The 12,199-nt window shown below is 51.6% G+C and overlaps 1 protein-coding gene across 1 annotated transcript; it reads right to left on the bottom strand.

Annotated features, from left to right (window-relative positions):
* Positions 1–6,512: 6,512 nt before the first annotated feature.
* WAS (WASP actin nucleation promoting factor) lies at positions 6,513–10,916 on the bottom strand. The gene is given in 12 exon segments (XM_020976532.2): positions 6,513–6,743; positions 6,886–6,994; positions 7,205–7,259; positions 7,261–7,645; positions 7,886–8,039; positions 8,157–8,199; positions 9,249–9,429; positions 9,527–9,595; positions 9,955–10,057; positions 10,244–10,330; positions 10,407–10,547; positions 10,724–10,916. Coding segments are annotated over 12 exon segments (1,497 nt in total). The 5' UTR covers positions 10,838–10,916; the 3' UTR covers positions 6,513–6,687.
* Between the last annotated feature and the right edge of the window lie 1,283 nt (positions 10,917–12,199).

The following is a 12,199-nucleotide window of genomic DNA, read 5'->3' as shown; positions in this document are numbered from 1 at the left end:
TCACACAGCTAGTAAGTGTCAAGTGTCTGAGGTCAGATTTGAACTCAGGTCCTTCTGACTCCAAGGCCAGAGTTCTATCCACTGTGCCATCTAGGTGCCATCTAGCTGCCCCCCCCCACTGATCTCTTAATGGCCAAATGCAGTGGCCTTTTTTCAAGCCTCATCCTTCTTAAGCTCAATTGCCCTCTTCTCCTTAAACTCTCTTCTCTCTAGGACACCCTCCAATCCTGGTTTTCCTCCTCCTTCTCTGACCACTCCTTCTCTGTCTCTTTTGCTGGATTTTAATCTAGGCCAAGCCCGCTAACCATTGGTGTCCTCCAAGGCTCTGTCCTGAGTCCTTTGCTCTTTTCCCTTTGTATGACTTCACTTGGATCTCATCAGCTCCCATGGTTTTAATGATCATTTCTATGCTCATGATTCTGAAATCTACCGGTCCAGCTCTAACCTCTCTCTGGATGTCCAGTCTCACATCTCCAACTGCCTGTTGGATATCCCAAACTAGATGTCCAGTAGACATCTTAAATCCAGAATGTCTGAAAAAGAGCTCATTATCTTTCTTCCCCAGACCCTCCGTCCTTCCTAGGAAAGATCTTCCCTTATCGTCACAGGCTCCCAGTCTAAGGTAACCTTTCTGGAATGGCCTCCTTTGAAGCAGGCTCCCCAGATTCTCAGCATGGAGCCCCACTGACCAGGCCCCTTGGTGTGTGTAGAAATGTTTCATTTACTTTGGAAGGCTTGCATTCTGTTTGGACAAGCTGGATATATAAAAAGTTATTTTGTTAAATATTTCCCAATTATTACACGTAAAAAAATTCATTTTTGAAAATTTTGCATTCCCAGTTCTCCCCCTCTTTCCCACTCCTCCCCCAGGCAAGCGATGTGACGTGGATCATATGTGGGAAATGATGGCAAACCCTATGGCCATGTTCGCTGCCTCTGGCACCCGGGACCTCTTGACTCTGGCTTCGGCTTCCTGTGGCATCCGCCAGCAGGGGGCGTGCTGCAGGGCACCGACCCCTCCAGCCCCAGAAACCCTTTCTTTGTCGCTGCTTGGCCTCTGCTTGGTCTCTGGCCCTGCCGCTGCTGCAGCCTTGCCGAGACATCTCACTTTGGTTCTGTCCTTTATGGAACCAACAGAAAGTGCCAGAGGTGGTTGGTTTTTGTTTTGGGGGGGCTTTTGGGGGGGGTGTCCAAAAGGGGAGGGGCTTTTCAAGAAGATTTTTCCTTGCTTTCCTCACTAGGTATAAACAATATATTCATTGATTCATTCATCAAACACTTAGGAGGCAGCTTTGTCAAATGGGAAGAGCACCGGGTTCCAATGTAGACTTTGCTTCTTGCCACCTAAGTGACCCTTGCCAAGTCCTTTCTCTTCTCTGGGCCTCAGTTTCTTTATCTGTAAAATGAGGGGATTGGACTAGAGCTCTTCTGTGTGACTTTGGGACTAATTAGCTTCCAACATCATCTGTAGCCATGTTTAGGGGCTCCAAGGTGGTAGCACAGTGGACCCAGGCCTAGAGACCTAAAGACTGGAATTCAGACACTTCCTAGACAAGGCACTTCACCTCTGCCTGCCTCAGTTTCCTCAACTGTAAAATGGGGGCAATGGGAGCCCCTCCCTCTCAGGCCATGTCCCCTGCACAAGCTTGCCTAAGTCTCTCACCAGCCAAAAGTCCTGCCCTGTTGCTGTGCAGATGAAACTTGTGTTTCCTGGGAGCCGCTGGTGCTTTCCGGAGTTTGCTTGGCTTTCTTTCTCTATTTCTTTAACAAGTTCACTTAGAGCAATACAACTGAAAGGAAATCAAAATCCAGTGAATGATTTCAAGCGAGGCCTCAGAATTTAATACAAACACCAAGACCCGCATCTGAAAGTATCCATATTATATCTCAAAATGGGGCCCCGTTAACTTCATTTTCTTTACTTTGGAGGCATTCGGGAAGAAGTGACTTGCCTATAGTCATACAGCTAGTAAGTGTCTGAGGCCAAATTTGAACTCAAGTCCTCCTGACTCCAGGGCCGCTTTGTCCACTACCTAGCTGCCCCTCCCATTAACTTAAAAAAAAAAAAGGTTAAAACTACATGCCTCGGAGGAGACTAAAGGAAAGACAAAAGGCCGCAGAACCAGAGTGTTCTGGGTTTCCCTTTTCACTGGCAGACTCAGTTCTTAGATTTGTTCAAGCAAAAAGCATGTCTCCCAACATGTATCTCAAACAGCGTTCCAGGCAATGCGTTATGAGAGCAACACTGAACACACTTGAACCTGCTTTTTCCTAAAAACCTGCTTTACCCTTTCACTTAAACTTACACCCAAAACGCTGTGAGAAAAGCTCTTCTCAGCCTTAGCCAGATTGGTTATTACATTGCAGGGGAACCTCTGTCTGCGTTCAAAAACACTGAACCTGAAGTTTTGGAAATAATCACGATTTCACTGAGAGCGAGCACCAGCTGGCATCGTAGAATGGTTCAGCATTGTTTGGGGGTTTGTTTCTTTGAAAAAAAGAAAAACAGTTCAAGTTGACCAGGAGTCAGCAATCTCCGTGGGCCACTTATGATGGTCAGTCCAGACGCCCTCCCTTTCTAGCCACGTCCCTCACTGCTGTGCACTGTTTGATTAAACATCCCTGCCATGTTCCTCCCTCCCCCGCTGCTTCCCGGAGCACCTGTGTAACAGGGCTCCAGCCTCCGCATCCCATCATTTCCTGGTACCGAATCCAAGAAGGGGGGATAGAACAGGGCGTCTGCACAAGTCGCATATGGGACTTTCACCTGTCTGGTGTCATTTTGATGTGTACTTACGGACGGGATGGCAGGATGAGAAAAAAACATAAATACCTTTTGAGTAACTTTGTCACACACACACACACACACACACACACAGAGTGGCCTGCTGTACTCTTCCAAAGGCCTTGCAGTCACTACAGCCGCACCAGGCCAGCTCCTCTCCCAGGGCTGTCTTAAGGAGCCATTAGGGCAAACTCGACAATTTCAATGCACCTGGGCCTTTGCTTTTGTCTCTCCTTGTGTTTCTTTACAGCCTTTTCTGCTACTTCCTGTTCCGTGGCTCCTTTCACCTGGAATATTATCCCTGCACAAAGGGGACCAATTTCTTCCTTGTTCCAGCCCAGTGGAAGTCCTGGGAGACTTCCAAAGTCCTCACTGGCAGGGTGGGCACTGTCTGGCCCAGTGGACTCAACACCCACTCCACGGCCATGGGGCTTGACTGGAACGCTTGGAAAGTTCAGTCTCTCAGAGTTTCTCTGTCTTTTTACAATGTGAGTTTGATTTCCTCTTCTGATTCAAGTTCAACAAATGTTTCTCCTCTTGGGCTGCCTAATGCCCATTTTGAATTTTGTTGGACTTTCTTGGCTGAGCAGGGCCTCAAAGCATTCTCTGCCTTCAGCCCTCATGATCATTTTGTTCAGTTAGAGACAGCAGCTTGATCATTGACTTTCATGTGGCTAGGAACAAGTCTGACCTATGCTTTCTACAAATTGTGCTTCTGGTTATAGACCCCAGTATCCCCTTTGGGGACAGTTTTTGTTTGCTTTTTTTCCTACTAGTATTTTGTCACTGATTCAAATTCTGCTCGAGGTCCTTAACTCTTTAAAAAATGTTGTTATTGTTGTTTACTGTAACCAGTTGCTTTTGCATTATATAAGCTCCATTATTCTTTTCTAACATTAGCATTTATACATATGACAAGATACTGACTGGTCCTGAGTTCAAATGTGACCTCAGACGTTTGACACTTACTAGTTGTGTGACCCTGGGCAACTCACTTAACCCCCATTGGCTAGCAAAAAGAAAAAAAGAAGAGAAAAAAGATACTGACTAGTCCAAAAACCCTGTTTTTAGACTCCAAGATTTTTCATAACTTAATGATTGCTGTGGCTCAAGGCCAGTCACTTAGTCAATGAGCATTTATTAAGAGCCTCCCAAGAGGTCTTCCCAGCTTCCTCTCAAAGGCTGGAACGTAACTAATTACGACCATTTGCCCAGGAACACAAACAAAGTCAAAATCAATGTGAGTCTTCTCCTGGATTTTTGGGATTTTGCTCTTTTAGTAGAATTCAAGGTTCTGTGGCTTCTTACAAGCATCTCCAGCATCACTGACCAGTGGGAGAGGCTGTGGGGAGGAGAGGGCTGCTTCCTGTGAGGTAGCACCCTCTGATGCTCCTACTCTGACAGTGCTGGAGTGAAACCAGCCCACCAGAGGTTGGAAAGGGGGCCCTAATATGAGGGCTGGGGCTGGGCAGCCTGAGCAGGTAAGGCCTGTTCCCAACACTGAGACAACAGCCAAAACAGGGGGAGCACAAGAGACAGAGACAGAGACAGAGAGACAGAGACAGAGAGAGAGAGACAGAGAGAGAGGCAGAGAGAGAGAGGAGAGTGAGGAGAGATAAGAGAGGGAGAGAAAGACGAGAGAGATCGAGAGACAGACAGAGAGAGACAGAGACAGAGAGACAGAGAGAGAGACAGAGACAGAGAGACAGAGAGAGAGGCAGAGAGAGAGAGGAGAGTGAGGAGAGATAAGAGAGGGAGAGAAAGACGAGAGAGATCGAGAGACAGACAGAGACAGAGAGAGAGACAGAGAGAGAGAGACAGAGAGAGAGAGAGAGAGAGAAAGAGAGAGAAACCTTTTGAGGCACAGACCCCCATCCTAGGCCTGAGTGCAACTGCAGCTGGTAAGCTTTTGAGGGTCCTCACAGAGCAGGAAGTCTGGGAAGCGTTCCCTTGGTTTCCAGTACTTTGCCACCGCACAAATAGCTGCTAACAAGATTTTGGGTACAGATGGGCCCTTTCCCTCTTTCTTTGCTCTCTTTTGGTTTAGCCAATAATTTTTCTTTGCCATGTTGCTATGTTAGATACTACGTGGCTACAGAAATCTGTTTGTCTACACATAATATTATAATATCTAGATATAATATCCAACAGAAATATTAGCAATCTAGACGAGCCAACCTGAATCCTGGCTGGGGGCTCTGCTGGAGCTTCCTAAGATCCTGGCAGGTAAGCCTCCTCAGCCTTGCAGCTGGGGGAACAGCTTGGCCATGGCCGTGGGCAGAATCTGGGAGGATGAGACCTTGAAGTTCCTTCCTGGCTGTGACTGTTCCATAGCGCTGGTCTGTGCCAATACTCCAGTATTGTCTCTTGGTAGTTAACAAATGGTAAAGAGCTCCTGTGTTTGCCTGTGAGCTTAAGTCAGGCCACACCTCAAGAGTGATCTGGGAGCCCCATGAAATCAATGCAAAGCCCAGATCTGGCCTCCCAGAATCCATACTACCTCCCAAGGAGCTGCGTGCCCAGAGGCAAGTCACCCTTCAGTAAAAGCCCTCAGTTTCCTCATCTGTTTAATAGGGGCCTTGGAAACCCCATAATGAGGACCTCTGCTTCAAAGAGTGCTTGTAAGATTCAATGAAATAGAATCACAGAATTCCCATGATGGTCATGAGGAGGCCTCAACAACAGCCAGTCCAACCCATGATAGACAACACAGCCAAGTGGTCAGTGCACTGCCACTACGTCATGAGGGAGCCACTTCCACTTGGGGCCAGCTTTCCTGCCCTTGATCTGCCTCCTGGGTCAGCCATACTCCTAGTCCAGAATGTGCACCCACACCCGTGTGCTTGGCCAAGGTTCCTAGTTCCCTCACTGATTGTCATCTGGCATGGTCTTCAGGCCCTTCCTCATCCTGGTCGCCTTCCTCTTACCCATGTTCTTCCTAAAACTGAACATGGGAGGACGCATGTGGCCAGGCATTCCAAGCCGGAATTGGATGAGCTTTGGGGGTTATCATATCCCAACTGGGGACTCCTGGAGCTTGCAAGCCACTCAGAGCCCCAGCTCTTTCTCAGAAGCCTTCACCAATCACAGAGCTGAGAACATCAAAGGAAAGTTCTGCCAGCTCTGCTACTGGGGAGCAACCGTGAAGGGGCAGGAGGCCAGTGAGTGGGGCCAAGTGAGAGCAGAAGCCAATTGGGTTTCGGAGATACCAATGTTTCCAGTTCAGTCATAGATTGCAGACTGGCAAAAGGACCTTAAGTGTCTATCCTCCCACCCATTCTGCAGATAAGAAACTGAGCACCAGGAAAAGGAAGGCTATACTTTATCCATTATCAGAATGCAGGGACTTCCAGGAGGCAAGATGATGGAGTAAGCAGGAAATTGCCCGAACTGCCTCAAATTCAGTGACCAAGGCCCTGCTGCCCCAATACGGCAGCAAACGAGTGGCCAGCCCTTCCCCAGCCCGGCCCTGCCCCATCCCAGACTCCCCTCCTTCCCAGCAGGCCCCCGTCCCTGTGGTCCCAGCACAGCACCAGGTCCCTTGTGGCAAACAGCTAGGGCCTGCAGCCCCCAACACAAGAAGCCACTGCAGGAGCCGAGCTCAACTTTAAAAGTAACTAAACAGGCTGGAAAGGATGAGAAAGAAAAAAACAAAAACAAAACAAAACCTGACCCTAGAAACAATCAATAATTTCACCAGAGAATGAGAACAGTGAGACGACGTAGCCAAGTTTTATGCTCCAGCAGAGCGCAATTAGGGGACATTTTATTTTATTTCTCTGACCTCTTCCATCGTTATCACATTGGGGGCTAGGAGCAGGACTTCAAGAAGTGAGGAGGTCTATTTGAGAGCTTGGGGCAGGCAGACGGAAGAGGGCGCTCTTCGGTTCGCCAGGGCTTCCTCAATCTTCCCATTCATCCTCGTCATCCTCCTCACCCCCCTGATCCTCCCCTTCATCTGGGAGTGAAAGAGGGTGCAGAGTGAGTGAGTAGGACCAGAGCCCCGGGCCCCCCTCCACCCCAGCCCAGCCCAGCCCACCAAGATGCTCCCACCCTGCCTTGGGGAGGAGGGGAAGGCTGGGGGTTATTTCACTTCTCACCTGAAGAGTGGATCACTTTGCTCCGCTTTTGCATGACATGCATGAGGGCCCCCACCAGCCCCTCAGAGCTTGAGGGCGGAGGAGCTGGGAACTCCTGGGCCCCAGGTGTCTGCAGAGAGGGCCCGATCCAGTCTAAATCTCCGGCTCAGCACAGCAAGCCAAACCCTCATCCCAGCCTTTCGGCTTCCCCATCTTGCCCTCCTGTTCAGCTTTCATATTCTTTCCCTTCGACTCAGAACTGCCACCAAGATCTCCCAATAGCCTCTTCCCAATGTTGACCCAAAGATCCCCACCCCCGACAAGCACCAGCCAGCCCCACCTTGTTGAGCTGGATGCCCTGTCGGATCTCTTCAAGCAGGGCCCCCCGGCCTCTAGGGGCCACACTCCCCCCCAGATATAGGTGCAGGTGGTGCAGGTGGTACAGATGATGCAGATGGTACAGGTGGTGGAGATGGTACAGGTGGTGGTGGTGGGGGGGGAGGGGGTGGTGGCCCTGCCCCAGAGGCTGGTGGCAGCAGCTGGGGGGGTGCTGGCAACCCCAAGTGGGAGGCAGGTGGTGGTGGAGGTGGGGGACCCCCCCGGCCAGGAGGAGGTGGGGGCCCCCGTGGAACTGGTGGAGGTCCACTAGGCCCCCCAGCAATCCCAGAGGGCACTGGAGGGAGGGGACCTGACCGGCCCCCCCGGCTCCCAGCCACAGAGGAGCCAGGGAATCGCTGAGAGGGCCCAGCACGAGATGGGGGTGGAGGGGGTGGAACGTGGCCTACAGACACCAGAAAGGCAAGAAGGGAGTGCATGGTTAGATGGGGGGGGGGCATGAATACCTCCCTTCCTCTATCCCTTCTCCCTCTGCCCCCCTCCCCCCTCCAGATCTCCCTAGGAAGGATGGGCAGGGGCTGGAGCTTCTGGGGCCTGGCCTCAAGATTTGGAGGTTTTCATGAAAGGATGAGGTTTCCAGGGCCCTGGGGTGAACCTCTCAAGGGGCCAGGCCAGGGGTGCTTACCTTGCCGCCTCATCTCTTCTCTGACAGCCTCTAGCCCACCTTGGTCTTCAATGAAGTCGTAAATGAGCTTGGAGGTCTCTGCATCAGTCAACTGGGCCTCGCTAATCCCAGCTCTGGAGAAGAGGCTCCGCAGGTCAGGGTCCAAGTTATTCACCTGTTGGAGGCAGGGTCACAGATCCCACTCACCCTAAGGCCCAATCCTACCTCCTGTGGGGAGGGTTTAGAGGAGCTAAGAGGAAGGACTGTGTCCAATGGGGATATGGGAACATACATCAAATCCGCTGTGAGGGTCCCATCCGACATGGCTGACGTGCCTGGAGAGTACAGAAGGTTTGGGTTAGGCACAGGTTAGAGCCATGGTGAAGGCATCTCACCCTCCCCAGATTCCCCTCCCCTCTTCCCCTGTGCTCTTTCCCAATTCTGGGGCTGCTCCCCACCAATAGGAAGGGAAGGGCTGCTTACTGTGGCCCCACCATTGCCCCCCTCTCAATCCTAGCCTTTTAGAAGCTCCTCCAGGAAGCCACCCTTGGGGATCAGCTTCTCCTTCTCTGACTTTCGTCACTGGCTCTTCTTTCTGGGCTTCCACCGTCTTAAATAAGCCTTCTCTTTGCTGCTCCCCTTGCAAGGGGAATGGGAGGTTCTGGGTCTCCCACTCCCCACCCTTTAATCTGACTGAACAGAATGGACTCTTCCCAAGGTCATCAATGGCCTAATTTCAAAGACCAAGTTCGGGGGCCTTTTCTCAGGCTCCTTCCTCCTTTTCCAGGACTTGATCTACTTCTGGTCATCTTCCTACTCATCTGATAACATCTGAGCCATTGCCATCTCATTTCCCCCAAAGGTGGGGAGCCCCAGAAGTCCTGGCCTGGACTCCTCACCTTCCAAGATTTCCAATGTCACCTCTAGGCCAGGCTCTGTCTCCAACCACCTGAATTGGCTAAAGCTGAGCTCAAACCCAGACTTTCCAATTCCTACCAAGGCCACCAACAGCCCCTCCCCCTGGCTTCCAGGAGCTACTCCAGAGGCCTCAGCCCTTCCCCAAGGGTCTCCTTGGAGGTTTCTGCCAACCCTGCACACTCTGGTCTCTGAGCTGTCCCCAGAGTCCCCTCCCCCCACAATTCCTCCAGGTGAAAGGGATCTCCCAGGCCTCAGAGTCCCCTGGAAAGGTCTGCTGGGCTCTCTGCCTCCCATGGGTCCCAGGCTGATTAGAGCAGATGCTTGCTGAGGGCTGGAAGGAGGAGCACCACTGCTGGGTTTGGGCTCCACCTCCCAAGCACTTTCTAAATGTCTAGCACACCCATTCACGTGGGGGAAGGGCAGGAAGGAGACAAGCGGGGCTGTGGCAGGGGAGAAAGGGCCTCACTTGAACCCACTCGGGGCCCCAATGTCGGCCTTGCTGATCTTCTTTTTCCCTGAGCGCTTCTTGTCCGGGGGAGGAGGAGTTGGTGCAGGGAGCCCCCGGTACCTTGAGGATGTAATGTCTGGGTTCTGTATGTCCACAGCAACCAGGCTCAAAGATGGGGAGCCCAGGGAACTGGCTGGGACTAGAGATGGAGGAGGAAAAATAGGACAAGATTGATTGAAGTGGGAAGGGTCAGACTCAGTTTGTGCATTCCGGTCTGGCCCTTTCTCCCTGCTTACCACTGGGGTCTCCACTGGGTTGGGGAGGAAGGGGTGCAGTGCCCCCTCTTCTCTCTGTGCTGAGAGATCCTGGAGGGTGAAGGGCAAAGGTCATGACCTTTCCCTTGTCCAGCCTTCCCCCCAGCTCAGCACCCACCCCAAGAGAACATCATCATCTGGAGCACAGGCAACAGGAAGGTGATGTGTGTGTGTGTGTGTGTGTGTGTGTGTGTGTGTGTGTGTGTGTGTATGTGTGTGAGAGAGAGAGAGAGAGAGAGAGAGAGGGAGACAGACAGAGAGAGGAGACAGAGACAGACAGACACACAGAGAGAAACAGAGACTCAAAAGGAGAGACCTTGAGATGGGGAGAGAGATGGAAGGCCTGGAAAGCCATGGGACGGAAATGGAGAGGCAGGCTCCCTAGCGTTCCTCTCCTCTCTGGCTCTCACCAGCATTCTGTTTCTGGCTTCGTTTCTGGATCTTCTCCTCCACCAAAGTTTTGAAGGCTTGGGCCTCAGTCTCATCAGCGAAGTTCAGGCCAGCTTGACAGTCCTGGGAATGGACCCAATCCCCATGTTCCCCCCCACCCCAAAGTGGTTAGCTCCAATTCTCAGGGGACTGCCTCATCTTCCATCAAACACCAGACTCTCAGATCCTTGAAGCCATGTAAAAACCCTCATCCCTGAGTCATCCCAACACCCTCGCCCTCTACTCCCACCCCCTTGGCCAGTTACTCACATCACCAGGAAAGGTGTGGAAGAATGGAGTGGGAGCAGAGTAGACAAACTGAGTGTAGATTTCCTGCTCCCAGAGGAGGCGTCCTTCCTAGTAAAAAGAAACTGAGAGAGTGAGACAGAACATGAGACAGACAGTCACGGAGAGACCTTGTACTGGCCTGTACCTGGAGGCCATAGAGTCGAATGAAATAAGAACGTTGAGGGTTGTCTTTCACAAAGCAAATGGCTCCACTCCGTTCCTTCTGCCAGCGCCCGCCAGTGCTGGGTAGTGCCAGGTACAGCTGGGCCACTGAGGTTGCCAGAGTCTGTCTCCAGGCAGCCCCCAAGACAAAGAGAGAGACAAAGTCAGTGGAGACTTGAAAGGGACCTGAGAACATTAGGCAGCACCCCCCAGGAATCTGGCTTTAGCCCCCCCCTTTCCTGAGGGAGGGTCCCCAGCAGAGCAAATAGAAAGGGGGAAAGCTTCCCTGGAAACACTCACCAAGCACTTTCGGCCCAGGAGGCCAAAGAGCCGCTGGTTCTCATGATCCTGCAGAAGGCCAGAGGGTACATTCTGCTGGTGTTGCGGGGGCCCTCCCCGATACCCCCGGCTCATGGCAGCCACCCCTTCTTGCCTTCTTCCTCGCCTCGCCTTCCTAAGCTGCCCTAGTGACCGGGTAAGAAGGGGAACTTCCGCACCCAGTGAACAGGAAGCCAAGAAAACCACATTGCCCCAAGCCCAACCAATGGGCTCCTGGGGCCCCAGCCTGGCCTGGTCCTCCCTCCCAGGGGCTGCTCTCCATCTTCCTCTCTCTTTCTCTCCTCTCTCTCTCCTCCTTCTCTCCTCTCTCTCTCTCTCTCTCTCTCTCTCTCTCTCTCTCTCTCTCTCTCTCTCTCTCTCTCTCTCTCTCTCTCTCTCTCCCCTTTCTCTCTTCAGCTCTCTTATCTCTTGCCATCTCACCCTACATTTCCCTCTCTGGCCCTGGGAAGACAAAGGAGCACTGAGGACAGGCCCTGAAAGGATGATGATTGCGTCTACGTCTCTCTTCATTTCCCAGGCTCTGCTTCTCACTGTCTCTGTTCCTATCTTCCACTCCCTTTTTGGGCTTTATTCTGTCTGTTTTCTACCATTCTATGTTTCTCTTCTCTTCCCATCTCTGCCTCATAAGGAAAATAAGAAGTTCTTGGAATAGGTCTCATGGGAGAAAAACCTAGGTCTCTTGTGAGCTTCCCCCTTCTATTTGCTCGGTCGAGGGAGGCCAGTGAGCTTGACTTGGATTCTTGAGCAAATTCGTTGTTGTTTCAGCTGTGTCGGAATCTTCAGGACCCTATTTGGGGTTTTCTTGGCAAAGTTGTTGGAGTGGTTGCCATTTCCTTCTCTGGCTCCTTTTACAATAAGGAAATGAGGCAAGCAGGTTTAAGGGACTTGCCCAGGGTCACACAGCTAGGAAGGGTCTGAGGCTGGGTTTGAACTCAGTAAGTTAAGGGTTCCTAACTCCAGGCCCAATGCACTATGGCGCCACCTGGCTGCTGCAGTCAAATTCAAGCATGCATTAAGAAAGGGAGGGTTGTTATCATCGAGAAGAAGCAGCAGCACGGCTTCCTCAACGCCAAGAATGGATCATGTTGGACTGAACAGTTTGCTGTCAGACTGGAAGACCACAAAGGTGTGTGGGTCCAGGCCAGGGGCATGTGGGTGTTAGCCAAAGGGGAGTTGAGTCAGTTAGATTTAGAACCAGCAGGACCCCCAAAGTAGTCACTAATAGTTCTAATTTCAACTTGGAAGGTGTCCAGTGGAGTGCCTTGGGGAGCTATGCTTGGACCTATTTGTATCTGTGAGGTAGACAAACACACACACACACACACACACACACACACACACACACACACACACACAGTGTTTAGCAAATTTGAAAAAGGTACCAAGCAGAAGGAAAGCCAACTGAACCAGGGGCCAGAAAGATCTTGGGCCCAAGTG

The sequence above is a fragment of the Phascolarctos cinereus genome, unplaced genomic scaffold (assembly GCF_003287225.1).
Source record: "Phascolarctos cinereus isolate Bilbo 61053 unplaced genomic scaffold, phaCin_HiC Scaffold_8;HRSCAF=390, whole genome shotgun sequence".
NCBI lineage: Eukaryota > Metazoa > Chordata > Mammalia > Diprotodontia > Phascolarctidae > Phascolarctos > Phascolarctos cinereus.
This window is presented reverse-complemented; position numbering and strand designations above follow the sequence as displayed.